We start from the raw sequence: 18,409 nt of genomic DNA on the forward strand, positions 1-18,409 counted from the left end.
TAAAAACTCCATTTTTCGGTAACATATTTGGCATGTTAAATTGAAATATGTCCATTATTTTTTTTAAAGCTATTTTTCCTCAACTATTTTTGGCATCCACCATGCCTGCAATCCACTGAACTCTTGGCACATCTTGAACTGACAACAAAAACAATAAAGCAAAAGTGGTTCGTGGCCACAAAAGTCTTAATTTATTATGATAAATCATCACTTATTTGATGTTAATGGAGGAGGCGATCTCCACCTTTGTGACTCACTGATGTGGAGGTCCATAGAGACCATTCAAAATGATAGCTTGCATTTCCTCCGTAGATTTCCAATGGCGTTTTCTTTGGTTTACAAACCAATTATTTACTTGCTTCTGGTCCAGACCAGTCCATTCAGCTAGGGCAACCTTGTCCGCATCCTGCACAAACCAGACCATAGTTTAAACTTCAAACCTACTGCGTTCATGGGCAAAAACTTTGCTATATAATGTCTTTTTTTATTTGTACTATGTTATTTTTCTTGTCTTTTTTATTTACTTTTTTTCTAATTCATAATCAAATTAATAAACCTTAATCTGCTTCAATATTTTATGATCAACGCGAAAAAGTAACATGAAACTTTTAAGAGATGTTTAATTACCGTGGGGTATGGCCATTTAAAGTGAACATTCCACCATGCAAGTAAGATTTGCTTTGCTTGTTTTGGTAGTTTTTCTTTCTTCTTCTTTTTGGAGAATTCGTGCTTCAGATTAGTAATGTAGCCGCTATATCTATGTAGAAGACCATCCTTGAACTCTTGAACTTCATTTCTCCTCCCTTCCACAGTTGCCTCTTTCTCCACTGTACTAAAATCCTTTTCAGATGATCCACCAACTTCATCTATCAAGTGAAGACAAAATTAAGTATTGATAATGAGTCTCAACCCACAAAATTCATTTGGTGTGGGGCACACCATATAATTTTATTTTTTAAAGTGCACCTTCATGGGGTTAATTGTACAAATTAACAAGGAAAAATGAAACAAATAGTGTCCTCATACACACACAACAATAAGCATATGTTCAAATTGATATATGGACTACGTTTTGGAAAATTAATAAACCTTTATAGAGTTTTGGTGGGAATTTTTTTTAACTTAATTAAAAAATTTAAGTTGAAAATGTTATTCTCATGTTCAGTTTGAGTGTTTTAAAAAATTATTCTAAAAAAATTAACATTTCTATGGATGTTTTTCTTAATTACATTTTTTAACAAAAGATTTTTATACGAGCCATGATAATTTAAGATTCATATAAAGGCGAGAAAATGTTATGCAAACTCATGATAATATTTTTAAGAAAGAATCTCTTAAATATACTAAACTATTTATAACATTTTCAGAAGTCATGATTCCCATTAAACACAATTTTTTAAGTGTAAAAGATGATTCTATGCACCAAATTCTCTTTAAAATCTAAATACCGTATAATCAATAATCATATGCTTCGTTCCCTAGCTTATTCCCATAATATATAAACGCAGAATACTTATGAACAAGGCAACTATTGTGAACATAAATTTTAGAGTGCTATTTGGAAGTGTGGGATTCTAAAAAAAAACAATCCAGCCAGAGAGTGCTAAGAAGATAGAAACGGGATAGATATTGATCAGTTGGGAAAAAGCAAAAGATGTTCATATCGAAGCATTGAGATACAGTGGAAACCCAAATAAGAGTAACCAAATTAATCACCGTGATTCAGTTTCGAACAGCTTAGAGAAACATCGAAGAGAAAGTGAGGAGATGTTTACAATAGATCATTGGGAATTTAAGAAAATAATTTGAAATTTTTATATTTTTAATCTTATTTTAATAAATTTTTATATAATATATTAGAATAAATTATTTTTAATTTATTTTAGTATGTTTCATTACAGTTAAATTTATAATATAAATCATATGTAATAATAATTTATTAAATAAAAATTTAATTAAATTGTGTATTTCATGAATTATGTGCACCATTTAGATTATACAGTATCAGAAAGTAGGACTATGTAATAGATTAATTAAAAATGGCACATTCCAAAAACAAAATGAATCAGTTATGACACATCCTAAATTAAGATAGAGTACGAAATATGTCATACACCCCAAAAGACCGTAATGTAGATGAAGCAATGAGAGCATTAGAATAACCTCAACAATAATGTTCTACCAAACTTTTCAATATATATATATATATATCACAATAAATACATTATGACATTAAGAACAGGGCCAATCTCAGATATAGAATTATTCCTAAATTCTCACCTGGCCTTTAAAAATACAATCAATCATGAATAATATTAATTTTTATGTTATTTTTTTTAATTAAGTCTATTTTTAAAATTAATCAAATCTCGTTCCCACATCAATTTTTTTATTTAGAACTTTGAAATTTTTATTTTATCAAAACATTTGAGGGCTCATGATGAATTTAGGATATAAAATTATTTTAAAAAAAGTTAGTAGAAATGTTATAAAATTTAAAGTATTTTATAAGATATGAGATTAAGGTTGAGGATGATTTTTTTTTTTTGTAAGATTTGCTATTTTAATTGAGAAATTTTGAGCAGATAATTTATTTGATTTACTTTGTAAAGATTTTGAGTAATAATAATAAAAAAGAGAATTTAAGGCTTTTCTTTATCGTTTTTACTAAATTTTATAAAAATAGGAAGCAAAGTGAAAATAAGGTAATGCTTTAATTTGTAATCTAAAAAATAAAAAAATATTTTGAAAAAACAAATCGCTATATTTGAAGAAGAATTAAAATAATACTTGTTTTTTCTTTTAATTAGAAACTAAAATTTAAAGTTTTCTTTTGCTAAAAGAGAAGACAACTTGCTTGATTTGAATATTTACTTTTTTTTATTAGTGAAATGAAACAAAACAAGCGGGGATGAGTGGAAAAGAAAAAGGAAGAAAGAATAAAAATTGAACATTTGAGGGAGACAAGAAAGTGAATAAATCATTTTGTGTTTCTTTTCCTTTCGTATCATTTTTAAATTTCCCAAAAGGGCACTGTTTTCCGTTCCTTTTTCCTGCCTCTTATCCACTCATCTCATCAATTACTTGCCATCGCAACAATTCAGAATAAAAAGCATAACTATTTACCAGCCAGGCAATATGATCTAAAAATTGCTTGCTATTTGAAAAACATCTTATAAAAATTTTTATTATAAAAGATAAATAATTTTTTATAAGTTAGAAACAATTTGTCTTCTCAAATTTTAAAGAAATTATATAAAAAATTTTCTAAAAAAACAGAGAAATCTAAATTATTTTAACTTATGAAAGAAATTTTTATATAATTTTTTTTATGATAACTTTTATAAAAATTTATCCAAATTCAACCTAAAAGTATCAGCAAAAGTTAAATATAAAAACTACCCAACGTTTCTATGGAAGCATAAATAAGTGTGATGGTTGAGTTGCAGATGCCTAATTGCCATTCTCCCTTAAGCACCCAACAAAGATGTTCAGAATTCCTTTGAGTATTTGACCCTAAATAGCAGATACGAACCAAATGTACATTCATGCTTATTAGTATTTCTTAGAACTTTTCGATCATATATCTATCCTGTCATGTTGCAATTAATAAGAAGAATATCAATTAAAATATAGGTTTAGTTGTGTTATAATTGGCTTTTCGTTTATGAATTGATTTATGCATTTTAAAAGTTATGCTTTTATCTTTATATAAGCATTTCATTATAATTTATTTTTACTATAATTGGCCATTTTAACACTTTGATAACAGTGTTATAAAATGATAGATTATATAATTAGGACTAAAATATAATGAAAACGTTTATAAATCAACTAATAACAATTTTTTAGGTATATAAACTAATTTGTAAGAAAAAAACTATCCTAGGAATCACATATGTATTTTCATATTTTAATCAAGAATATTTAAATAACCTAGACAAGCATGCAAATGACAGAAAAAGCATCTCTACATAAAAGCCTCATGTGCGTGCATTTCATAATTGGATGATCCAGAGAACTAGTTATAGCTATATTTGTTTCATGTTTAAGGATCTTATTTTCCACCAAATCCATAATCTTCAGATCCATTGCAATGCGCAGATTAAAGAAAGCAGCTTTATCCGGAACTAGAACATGTTACCCAAAATAGCCAACGAATGAACATAGAGTCTATCCTCGATTGCAAGAAGGTATTACTATAATAAAATTTTCTACGATTCCGAACACGAGTCAAGTACAAAATGTATATGGATAACCTCAAAAGTAGAAACGATTAAATTAAAAGAAAGAGAAAGCAATAGTGGATTTCTAAGGAAAGGATGAGATCAGTGTACAATTAACACATGCAACCACACTACTACTTGGAACATAATCTTAATTAATGATAAAGATCAAAGACAATGCACATCTGGCTCCAGTTCAGGGTTTATTATACACATAATTATAGCTTTTTGAACTTGACTGCAAATTAAATTACTTCCAGTAGAGTACTTTAAACAATAACTTTTTCCTCCAGTGTTGAAAGATCTATAATTATTTTATTCAAGAGAAAAGTTTGTGACAGACCATCCTAGGAGGAGATTGGATCATTGATTTCCGTAAGTAAAAAAGCAGGGAGGAATAGCTAAAGTAATCAACGGTGATGGCTGAAACATTGGGAGCTATGTGAGGGAGAAGTGTATTTCTATAGACCACTGTGACATTTTTTTTTCTTTTAATAAAAACCTTAAGATGGAAGAAAAAAAACGATATATGTGATGAATTATGTGCTGAGAAAAACTTTAAGATGTAAAGCAATATAAAATGAATTTAAAAATTACTGTGTATTTTTTTTAATTTAAATTGTTACTTAATCATATCAGAACGTTTGAAAGAAAAACATATGAAAATAGTTATCTTTTCATAAGCTTTTTGATTAAAATCATGTCACAAGCTCTCATAAAAAAATTATTAAATTGAAATTTAATTAAACATTTTACTCAAACACACCTATATCCCCTATTACACGCCATTATATAAATATCATAACATACAGTTAGCACAAACAACTCCTCATTAATCTGACTCGTCTGAGGTACAAATGGATTTGCTGCTGCCTATAATAAATGGAAACGGGATATATACTAGGACTAGATAGCAGAGTTTGGCACACTATGAAATGAATCAATATAATCCCAATAACTATCTCAAATGTTAGAAATGAAAAAACACTCAATTTATATATCACATGCCTCTTAATCTCATAAATCTTTAAATTTTTTAGCAATTTTCTATTTATGTGTCTTCTCGTTTTAAAACTTAATAGCTTTAAAGAGTTTAAATTTTGAGAAGTTTTAATGCATAAATTTATTGTATTACTTATTGTAACATGAGGAGTCAAATACTGTTACATAAAAAAGTCTTAATGTACTAATACATTTACAAATAAGCCAAAAAAATCAATCCAAGTAAATTCCTTGAGAGTTTGTCAATGTCCTCCCATCTCTACCTTATTTTATTTTCTTCATCAAAACATATAATCCATTTCCAAGTACTATTTTCTGTCTATTAATTAGCTTTTTTTTTTCTCATTTGCAATTATACTAGTCAGTAACTGATTGATTGAATGACATGCAATGATTAGTTTCGCATAGAAGTTTAACAAAATGAATTATAAGTCTGCAGCATAGATTTCTTAGGGTCTCAGTGTAATAATTTTGTAACATGCAAAAATATGTTCATCGATATTTACTAACACTAAAATAAAATAAAGCAATTACAATAGGCATAAAATTTGTAATTTTTTTTATTAGACAAATCAAATTATGCTATCAATATTCTTAATTGACTATGTATTTATACAATTTTATATCATCTGTGCATTGCACGCTAATATTAAATTTAAAATATAAAATATGTTAAATTATATATTTTAAATTTACTAAAAATTATATTATTATTATTATTATTAAAAATTTAATAAAATAAAAAAATGTGTTTATAATAGAAAAAAGTATTTATAAATAAATATTAATTGTTAACATACAATATAAGAGTCTTATTACACTATTTATACATTTTAATTAGTTTGTAATATGCATTTTCACATTAAATCATGAGATATGACATTTTACTGATTATGAATTATACATTTAATTAATATGTTCAACTTTTATCCATTTCTTTACTTATTTAGGTTAATGAAAAATTATTATTTAATATTGATCGCTGAATAATTAATGACATTATTTTTCTTAAGTGTTTATTAATAAAAGAATATAAGCACAGGCACCTTGCGAAAGACATAAACTCTATTATAAAATTATAAGAAATGTATTAGTCATCATATTGTTTGTCAAAAATGAGTTTACATTCCGAATGGATAAATGGTTCATACCTTTTTGACTTATTCCATTGCCCTTAAATCTTAGTAAATTCGAAATAGAATCAGTCCAATTTTTTCTAGCTATATATAGCAAAAAATATGAAGGCATAAAGGAGCCAAATGTTATGTATGAAGGCCCTTTAAGTTTTATGAAATATATGTAAATTATGAATATAGGCTGGGTTACCTCTTATAACCTTTTAGTAGGTTTCTTTTGGTTGATAATAATAGAAAATGAAATCAAAATAAATCTCAGCGAAAGGGTGTAAAAAATATTAAATAAACTAGTCTATAAATATCCTGAAGAAGTTCATTCATGTTTCTTCTTAGTATATAGTACTGATCCTCAGGCGTTAAACTACTGCGTTAACAAGAAAACAAAATGCTCAACCGAAATTCGCAAAACGCACCATTTCTTAATGGTTTGGCGTATGTATTGATGGAAATTAAGACATTTGAGGCATAACTCCTTCGCTGAATGAATGATTATATATTTATACAGCTAGGACTACACTTTTGCATACGTAGTTAAGACATATGAACTAGTCTTAAGACATATGAAGCATAGCTCCTTCACCAAATGATGAAGTACCCTTGGTTGAATGAATGATTATATATTTATATAGCTGATAGGACTTCACTTTTGAGTAGTTAATTAATGGCATCAATCTCATTAAAATGTTTCTTCTTATAAAAAGAAAGTTTTTTCTAATCTTAAAGGTTTGATCAGGAGTTAGTTTTTGAGAAAAAAAAGGAAAGAAAAAGTAAACTTATTTGATTACACATGTTTAAGAAATTTTATATGAGAATGGAAGAATTTATAAATATTTTAAAACCCTTTTAAGTTTCTTTAATTTGAAGAATTTTTTATTAACCTGGTTTCTTCCTTCCTTCTTTCTTCTCTTTTACTACTTTAAACTCTTTTTTTTCCCTTTCCTATCCTCCCACACTCTCAAATAAAACCTAAAAAGAGTCATTTAAATTTGTACATTTGCTTCTTCTTCTTCTTCTTTTTTTTTTTGCAGTATCAATCTTTTTTCTCTGTCATTCTTGGTTACATCTTATCTATCTCATGTTTTTCTCTTTTATATATTAATACAATCACTCATCTAAAACTTTATTGTAGGACTAAGTTGTAATGATTTGTTTAGATTAAAGTAAAGAAAATAAAGGGAGGAAAAAAATTGAAGAGAAAATGAAATGAGACAGATATATATATGCTTTGAGTTAATTTTTTTTCTTCATTTTTTTTCAACCAAACAAAAAAAAACATTGTTATCTTTGTTTTTCTTTTCTTTTTTTCTCATCCAAACATAATCTACCTGCTTTATGCACTAGAAATTTTTTTTATTTATTAACAAATAAAAATTATTAACCATTAAAATAATCAGTTAGTATAGTCTTGAAATTGTTAGTACAAATTTTAAAAGATTATATTAACAAATAATTCATTATACCAGCATTTAATGTATTGATAGTATATATTAATATTTTTACAAATGATATTGTAAAGTAGTAATGTTTATATTAGCAGTTTAATTTCTGTTAGAAGAAACGCATATTAACTAAGGCTAATCTAATATTAAATTTATAAAAAAAAAATTATAGTATGCACGCTTGTCAGTCAACTGGTCCTCAGCTGTAAATAAGATACTGGTTTAGCAGAGTACATACAATATCCTCAAAGGGGTAGGTCTTATATCCTTATTAAGAAAGCGGGGAACAGGTACGTATAATATGGATCCCAAAGCAAACAAAAACCACATGACTACAGTGTTTACATGTGAGCTAGCCAGTTCCTCAAACGTGCATGCTTTAAACCTTAATTTCATATTATTTATGACTATTTTCCATATTATTTTATTTGGTGCAAACCTTATTATTAGCTATATACTTATATGTCTCCTCATTTCAAAATTCAGAGAAAGCATTTGAATTGCACTAAAAGCAATTAGTAGCTAGCAAGAGGAAGAGAAAGAGGGAGACCAGTTTGAGGAGTGTTGTTTGTGGCAGCAGGGTGGCAAATAGAGTGAAGTTGAGTTTCCATGTGGTTGAGGAACGCAGTTGCCTCGTCATAGGGCCTTGAAAGATCCCATTTGTACTTCACCAATAAATCACAGTACATTTCCTTCGATGCAACAACCAAAATATAAGCTGAGATGTAAATAAATATACTAATAATCATCATCCACTTGATACTTAACTCTCTTCAATCATATTACATTATACCATATATTTATATTTCTGGTTTGTAAACACTTCAACAGTATCAATATTCATTTAACATTTTTTTATCTCTTTATATACGATATTATATCACTTATGATACCTATTATTTATCTCACTCCTCTTCCTCTCTCCGGATGTTGTGTCTATCAAATATCTTTCATTAAGAAATGCGTAAGAACTTAGGGTTTATGATCTTGAAGAGCAAATTAATAATAATTTACGAAGGAAGAAAGAGATATACACCATGAAAAGGTCCAGATCGGGATCAGCACCTGAGAAGCCAGATATGTGACATACACCACTGTTCTCTCCTCTCATTCCATCAAAAACTTGCGCCATCTCTGGCGGCGCTCCCACCTGAAAATTGAAACATGCCAAATTAACTTCAATCCACGATTAATAATTTCTTAAATAAAACAAATTGAAAGAGAGGTTGGTAATTTGGTCCCACCCTGAATCTATATATGTTATATAGTTGAATATTGGAAACTTAATTATCGTTCAAAATTCTAATACAAGTCCACACTTTAGGTTGGGTTCCTCCATGTCATATCATGTAAATTAATTAATTAACGACAATAAACTTAAAAAAGTTCGAAGCAAACTAAATCAAGCAAGCTAACTAGGAAAAGCGTGAGACAGAAAGAAAAAGTTTTGGATGAGAGAACGTGGAAAAAAGTCTGAAAACACAAGGAAAAATGATGAGGGTCTCTTGTGTGTTGTCTTCCCTTTTTAGCCTGTGGAAAACAAGTAACACGATCGTAGATCACAAAACAAAGAGGAATGTAAGAAATAAGACATAAGAAGGGAGAAAACAGAAAATTAAGGTTGTATGGTTGAAGACAAAACCCATGTATATGTCATCATTACCTTGTGGCAATCGATGTGGGCTTGGAGGAGCTGAGGAAAAAGAGGATGAGAAGCAACTTTAGTTTGAAGTGCTTTTATAGAATCATCCGATGAAGAAGAACTGGACTGAACGAATGTCCTAATGGATGAAATTGCGTTCAGTGCCGGTGGAGGCTGTGAAGGTGGAGGAGCCATGGATGGCTGCTCTGAGTAACTAGATGAAAAGTGAAAATTGTACAGGTTCTCCATCTCTTTATTTTCAGAGCAAAATTATGTTAATAAAGGATTAGATAGTGTCATGGCCATAGTTCACATCTACACACTGAGGGGAGTGAGTTAAGTGTTATTTTAAATAAGTAAATGTTAACTATCATATTAGACTTTCTTTAAAAGTTTAAAACAAAATAAAATAAAATCGTTTAAAATGTAAAAGAAGAAAAGAAAATGAAGGAGAAAAAGAATTTAATACAAGATCCTCAAATTTCAAAAATTTTAAAATATGAGATTAGAAGATTTTTAAAATATTTATAAACTAATCGTATTCTAATCTAATATCAACTAAGTTTTTTCCTCCTCTTATTTTCTTAAAAAAATAACTTTAAAATAAAGCTTCTGGAGACTGATCAAAAATCAAAAAGAAAAAAATGATACAAAAATATTAATATTTTTTTATAATAATATATTTTAACAACTTTTAATAAAACTTTAAAATTAATTTTAATACATTCTCAATCAATAAAAAATACATTATAAACATAACTTTTAAATTAATGTTATAAAAATCAATAATAATCAGAGATGCATTAATCTATAATTCGACAGTAGTATAAATTTTTTTACATTGCAAATATATTTTACATTAATTCTAAAAAAAATTATTTTTAATTTCAAAACTATTAAATGTGATAAATATATTTTTATTAAAAAATTATTATTTTAAATACTTAAAATTAATCTTAAAATTGAATATTTTAATAAAAAATATAAAAAGTATTTTAAAACTTATTGATGTATGTATTATGATTTTCACATTTTTTTTTATATCTACGGACAATATGTTAACTAGTAACTAAGTGTATTATTAAAGTGTAACATGACATGAAACTTTTACGTGGAAAAAATTAAGTAGCACTTGGATTTTATTAATAAATTCATTTATCTAATAAAATATTTAATGATTCTTAGGGGGTGGAATCGATCATGGATATATATATATATGAAAGGCGTGACAGTGATACAAGAGTTCCAAAGCAAAGCTTCTGCTGTCTGCAAAAACCAAAAAGATAAAAAGAAAAACAAAACAAAATTTTATGATATCGAACATCAATCTGCAGAGGATTTCACCATTAGATCTCTGTAATTTATTTTTAAAAAAACTATAAACACGATTCATAAACCTTGCAATTAAAACTGTAAAATGAATTAAAGGCTAAAAAGTTTATGAGACCAAAAAGTTCTATAAAAAATTTCATAAAATTAAAAAAACTCACATAATTTAATATGTTAAAGATTGATTCCTAAATGCATAAATCAACTATCTTAAAAATTTATTATAATTTATTGAAAAAATTTATTTTATATAATATTTTTTATTAAAACTTATAGACAAATAAAATTACTTTAAAACAAATAAAAAATAATAAAATTTATATAATATTAAATATTTAGAATAATTTATTATTATTAAATAATATTAAATAAAATAAAATAAAATATTTTTTTATTTATATAATTTTATAAATGATTTTATAGTACATTATTTAATAATATTATTCGAATATAACTATTAAATTTTTTACGTTTTGATATTTTATATTATTATTTATATTTATTTTTATAAAATTATTTTAGGAACATTTTTAATAAATATTTTAAAAGTTACAATAGATACATAAAACTAAAAAAAAATAGCACGAGTTAAATTTGTTAAATTATCTATTATTAAAATATTTAAAATAATTTATTTAAATAAAATTTAATCTACTAAAAAAAACTTAACATAACTGCATTATCATAAAAAATCATACTTAATATTTTAAAAATCATAAACAAAAAAGTAATTTATAAATTTAACAAAAATTTAATAAATAATTAAAAATTTAAATTTTAACTCATTTTAATTTAATAAAATTTATTTTTAAAGTGAAGTAAGTTAATTTGATAAAAATTTTAATTCTAGAAAATATATTTTTATTTAAAATATTAATTTTTAAATAAATTAATTTAATAAAAATTTATAAATAAATACATATATTTTTATTAGAAAAATAAAATGATAGTTATTAATTATGCTTTAAGAAAAGTGGGTTAACCCATAACTCACTTTTTTTTAATATATTAGAGCTTAGTCATATTTAGTAAATTAAGTAAAGTGCACTGTGGACTATAGATGATATTGAGAGCTATACTAGTAAGTTGTAACCCGTGAATCTTGATTTCATGAACTGCACCGCGCCTGCAGTTGCCATGCAGAGGATCTGCTCCCCTCGAAATCTCACTTGATTGGCGGGTGAGGATTGTTATACCACAAATTTAATAAGGTCCTATTGATTTGTAAAAAACCACAAAAATTATTTATTTTTGTTAGATTTTAGAAGTTTCTATTTAATACGATAAACAATTAAGAAATTTGTTGATTATTTAATTAATTAAGGGATGATTTTTTGTCTTACGCGTGATATTATAATAAAAATAGATGTATCTAGTTCACATATTTATTACTTTAACTTTTCTCACATATTAAAATTATATTACTATCTTTAATGTATTATTAAGTTTATTATCATCATCACAATTATTATTGTATAAGCTTTAGCATCATTATTGTAACTACGCATGATATTATTGTCAGTGTTTCATAATTACTGTTGTCATTTCACTGCCACCACTCTTCGAATATAATTTTATTGTTTATATCAAATAGTAAAAGAGGTAGTGCAGAAATTTTTGTAAGTTTTATTTATTGTTTGTATGTAAAATATATAAAAATTGTTTTCTTTAAAAAGAATTTCATCAACTAAAAAATTATATCAATACAACTCAAACTCAAATTAACAAGGAAAAGTAAATAAAAATAACAGGAATAAGTAATATAATAACTGGGTAATTTAAAATCTAATGGCCTCTTTTTATTCATGAACTAAGATCACACATCTCGCATTCGAAAATAGATATTAAAAATAAATTACTGTCAAGTATCAAATACTAATAAATAAAGTATCATAAATTATATAATGTTTAAAGTGATATTATAAATTTAAAATTAATGAGTAAACTAAAATTGAATTAAATCTTATATTTTTTTAAAAAAATATAACAATAAATGGGATTTAGCTGGGGCAAACAATAACTCCATTGAATCAAAGATTAATTCATAGAGATGCCATATTTCACTAGCTAATCATTAGTGAAATCCACTATATACAGTAGCATTTGGATGAAATGCGTTAACACTATTCTAAATAAATGATAAACCAAGTTTAGAATTAGATTACAAATAATATTTTTAAGATCAATCATCTAAGCTAGATTAAAACCTTGTAAAATAGCAACTAATTCACCATTCATAATGATGGAAATGCCATAAGACCTTAAGAAGCCCACAATATATTCTTTAGTAGAATTTTCAATCATGCCTCTGTACCCAACACAACCCAAATTTTAAATAGGATTACCATCTTTGTTTAATTTAAATAAACTTGGTTCTTCTAGTGGTTTTCAAGGAAAAAAATTGCTATACTTTTTGGACTCTCGATGTGACAAAAGCTTTCTGAATATCTTGGTGAAGAGTATTGATATGATTCAAAACTTACCCCTCTTGCCAAACAATAATATTAAAGATACTTTTGTACTCTTTGTTTTTCAAATGATCTAAGTAAGTAAGGCAAAAAAAAATTGTATTACAAGAACAAATAATACAAAGTTTGATATATAAAAGCATAAGAATATAAGAAAGAGTGTCATTAGAAAAATAAAGTAGCTCTCAGATCACAGATGCTCTAGATAAGGTACACGCTGTTGGCGGTAAAAAAGTTCGCTTTTTCCTTTTTTCACTAGAGCCAAATCAGATTGCATTCCTAGCTTTATCAAGTCAAGTCTTGTATTGACGTCATCTTTCTTTTTTCTCATGATGTTTAATAACGTACCAATCACACTTTCACAAATATTTTTTTCAACATGCATAACATCAATAAAGTGTTTTATGTATAAAGATTTTCAATAGGGTAACTGAAAGAAAATTGACATCTTCTTTTAACTTGCCGTTGAAATTTATTTGGCAAAAAGTTTTCTAAATGTTGTTCTTACATACTTAACCTCATCAAAGATTTCTTCTCCATTTTTCAAGTAAGGACATTGTCGTTCTTCACAACTTCTATTAAAAGTTTTTTTCATTTTTCTGAAAGGATGATTTCGTGCCAACCACCTACGATGCCCCATAAAACATTCTTGTAATAGTGCTTTAGTCTTATATAATCTGTTTTTTTCTCACATATTGAACATGCACATTGACTTTTTATGCTGTAACCATAAAGATTTTCATATGCAAGAAAATCATTAATTGTTCCATACAACACTGCTTTGATCGTGAAAGATTCATATCTAAACTTGTCATATACTTCTATGCCAATATCCCACAACAACTTCAAATCTTCAATTAAAGGAGACAAGTACACATCAATGTCATTTTCAGGTTGTTTAGGACCAAAGATTAACAAAGAAAGCATCATATATTTCTTCTTCATGCAAAGCAATAGAGGTAAGTTATACATTATTAAAATATGGGCCATGTACTATGGGTGCTACTTTGCATGCCATGGGGATTCATTCTATCGGTTGCTAACACAACATATATTCCTTAGTTTAGTTGCAAACTCTTCATATTTGTCATCAAATTTTTTACACTGCAGAGAATCTATTGGATGTCTAAGCTTTCCATCACTAATTCTACCTTTAGCATGTTAAGTCATCTGCTTTGCATTTTCTGCACTGCGAAATAGACGTCTTAATCTGGGTATTACTAAAAAATACCACACGACCTTCGCAAGTATTGATTCTTTCTTTAGGTATCTAATAAATTACACTTTGGATATTGACTTAGTGATGCATATTCATTTTAGAACAAAATGCAATTATTAGAACAAACATGTATCTTTTCATGATCAATCCAATGGAAGCAAATACTTGTTTAGCATCATATGTTCTCTTTGGTAGCACATTATTCTCTGGTAGCATCTCATGTAATAAACTTAACAAGTCTGTGAAGCTCTTATCAGTCCATCCATTCGAAGCTTTTAAGTTATAAAGCTTTAAAATAGAACTCAATCTTGTGAACTTTGTGGATCCATTATACAATGGTGTTTTTGCATCATCTTTCAACCTTTCAAACACCTTTGGACAATCTCTAAGATCTTCTTTAACAATATTTGAAATTTGTTTAGCATGATCACTCTCATTTGTTCTAAATGCCTCTGAGTAATTGACACTTAATTCCATGTTAGTTGATGTACTTCTACCTTATATCTCACCGTGCTTTATTCAACAAGTATATTTCTCATCTATCTCATTGTACATTAAATATTCTTCCAATTCTTCCACATTTACTTGTAACATATTCAAATAACACCAACAAGGACAAGGAATAAGGTTGACATTAGTTGCATGCTTAATCGTAAATATGATAAACTCATTGACTCCGTCTTCGTATTCTTCACTTAAATGATCAGCTACCATCCAACTTGGATCTATATTTGCTCCAACTATGGTTACAATAATTACAAATATGAATGTCTTATTAACTCTCACATGGTAGGGCCCTATCCCATTTGAGAACAAACTTTTTCATACCTTAATTAACAATTGCTACTTAAATGTTGTATTTTTTACTTGACAAAATTTGGGCAGCATTTCGTATTAGTTTCCTAGTACACAACTTGAATATGAGATGATTTACCTCAATCAAGCATGCACCAAGAGACAATGAGAAATGCTCTAAACTCAAATTTTGTTTAGTATTAAATACAACATTATGAGAAGCAAATGCTAACCAATGAATGAATAAGTTTTTTCACAAACTGTCCAACTTGGACAATTTGAGATTAATAATAATAATGATTAATAAATTATTATTTTCAATCTCAAACGAGGAACTAAGATTTCACTCAAGTTTAGATTTCAAATCATACACTATAAAGTTTAATCACTAATAATAATCATGCATTTATAACATTCTAGAAGACAGAACATCAATTTCATTCATACACAGAGCAAATATACATAATGGGGGCAAAACAAATAACAATATCTTGTTCAATACATAAACTTAATTCAATTCCTAGAACAACATAACAGCATGTTCCCTGCTTTCTGTTTATATTGGAACAATAACAAAAAAACACAATAGAACATCAATTTCCATAACAATCAAATGCATTTATTAATCACCTGCATTACAGTCAACCAGTATCCAAATATCATATTCAGCAAACCCTAAATAACTATTCCAACAATATCACATATTACATTTTCACATTAATCTCTTGCATTACAATCATGTAATGTCCTAATATCATGTTCAACAAATCCTAAATAACCATTCTAACAATATTTCAGAGGTTAATTAACCTAAGGTTAAACCTTTTCAAATCAACTTTTACAAAATAAAAACTAATTTCATGCTCTCTATCACGCAGTAATGGTCAACATTTGAATATAATCAGTTCATATAAACACAACAGTACTAACCTGGAATGAAAGAAGTTTCACTAATTTGTCACAGTTCACCTAAAGCCACGTATGCAGAAGGGACGTTTGTAACTGTTCAACATCAATAATACAGGTGCATTTCAATGAACAGAGAGAATAAGAGAGTGCGAATGTCTAAACATAGCCAAAAAACAAAGAAACAATTATAAATATACCTTAAAATTGCGAATGCGATGTCAATGGTGCTTGTTCTTCTGCAAAAACTTATCAAAAAAACTAAACACAGACAAATTTGAGGTACAAACTTGGCGCGGGGACAAGGATAACCAGATTTAGGGTTTAGGGTTTAATTTGAAATACAACATTCAAGAGCGGTTAAAAAATTTTAAACCGCTCTCTAATCTACACCTTTCAAAGCAATTCCACATGTCAAATGCTCTGTAAAGTTCTAAGAGCAGTTCCATGTGTGAACTGCTTTCTAAAGTATAACACTTCTAAGAGTGGTTATTTAACAACTGCTTTCCAAAATACACTTATGAAAACAGTTCCAGATGAACTGCTCTCAGAAGTACATATTAGAGAGCTATTCCAAATGAACCGCTCTCAGAAATATATATTAGAGAGCGGTTATGGTAGAACCCCTCTCTTATTGTTTTATACAAAACGATTTTTACTAACCGCTATCTAAGTTGACGCTCCAAAAGTCAATTTTTGGCATAATGACTCAAAGCACTAATCGCCCTCCTTAAAGATATCTTACACTTAAAGATTAATATTATTAATATACATACACAAAAAGAGATCAAGTTATATATACATTCATCATTTATTCATCTGTCGTATCATAATAATATATTGATCATTCCTCTCTAACTGAAAACTGAAGACACCTTTAAAATAAAATGTGAATTAAATGATGAAATTTCAATTATAAAAAGTGTGTTATTTGGAAGTATTATAAGGAATATGAAAATAATGAAAATATTTATCTCATAGAAATTTAGTTCATAACTTATTTTCACGGTAAATCATATAACACATGTTTTTGAAAAAAAAAGAAGAAAATGTTAGGACTTTGTTTGTTTCTCTTGAGATTCTTAATTTTTAAAGATTATATTTTAAAAAATTACTTTTAAGAAAAAAATATAAATAAAACATATGTTAACAAACAAATTTTAATTTGTTGCTTTTAAAAATAAAAAATTGTTTTTTTTTAAAAACAAGCTCTTAATTTTTCTTGTAGAATAAATGCCCAATCCTCCAAGCTATTTAGACCAAGTTATTATATCCTAGTTTAATTAAACTCTAAGATTGAGTACAAGTTGCATTTCACTTCTATATGAAATGTCAAATAATAGCATTAATTATGTTACAAACTCCTTTTGGTATCCACAAGTTTTTGTATGAAATAGATTGATAACTAAATAGATTTAGTTAGAGTAACTCTCCCTCAATTCAAGAGTTAGTCATTCCATTCTACAAGCCAAGAATTAATTCAATCAATAATGAATGAGAAATCTTTGTTTCTTTACCTACCTATTAACAACAAAAAATTGAGGTACTTGTGTTGAGAACAAACAAGAAATAAAGATGAAGGAGGGAAACAAAGAGATTGATGTCAGATCAGTGTATTTATCATTCCAATTGAATTGTGCTGAGTATGCTTAAAGTGTATGAATTATCCATATATATTGGAATGTGAATGTAAAAGCTGTATGATTGTCGTGTGATGAGCTGTATATATATTTTTGAATGCTGTATTATGATGCCGTCGAGTGTGATGAATAGACAGTTAGAAATTAGTTGTTGTGTGTTATACATGAGATAAGCTTGGGAGTATGATCGAGAATCAATATAATCTCATCTAAGATAAAGATTAAGAGTTCTAAGTGTAGGGTGCTCGCTCAAGCGAGAAGTTGTCGCGTAAAATTAGGAATCCTAGAGTGTTCTCGCTTAAGCGAGAGTAGATAGGATCACCCCAACTGTCCTCTCGCCAGGCGAGAAGGAATCTCGCTCAAGCGAGAGGTGACCTCGCTCAAGCGATAGAAGATCACTCAGGCGAGGAGTCGCAAGAAAATTTGGTAGTTCTCTGGATCTAATCTCGCCCAGGCAAAAATGCTTCTCGCCCAAGTGAGATGCATCTCGCTTAAGCGACGTGTTTCTCGCTCAAGCGAGAATATCATAAAATTTAGAGGTTCCACTATCTAGTTTTCTCACCCAGGCGAGAGAAGATCTCGCTCAAGTGAGAGAGCATGGGCTGGA

At 27.6% G+C, this 18,409-nt stretch overlaps 1 protein-coding gene across 1 annotated transcript; it reads right to left on the reverse strand.

Moving 5' to 3' along the window:
• Positions 1-253: 253 nt before the first annotated feature.
• On the reverse strand, positions 254-9,694 carry LOC113851211 (homeobox protein knotted-1-like 6). Its single transcript, XM_027481686.1, has 5 exons — positions 9,467-9,694; positions 8,840-8,953; positions 8,354-8,495; positions 628-866; positions 254-406 (listed from the first exon to the last, which is right to left on the reverse strand). The coding sequence occupies exons 1-5, from the start codon at positions 9,692-9,694 to the stop codon at positions 254-256; spliced, it is 876 nt and encodes a 291-aa protein (XP_027337487.1).
• Positions 9,695-18,409: the final 8,715 nt, after the last annotated feature.

Source organism: Abrus precatorius, unplaced genomic scaffold, assembly GCF_003935025.1.
Source record: "Abrus precatorius isolate BTA unplaced genomic scaffold, Abrus_2018 Scaffold10, whole genome shotgun sequence".
In the NCBI taxonomy this organism is placed as follows: Eukaryota; Viridiplantae; Streptophyta; class Magnoliopsida; order Fabales; family Fabaceae; genus Abrus; species Abrus precatorius.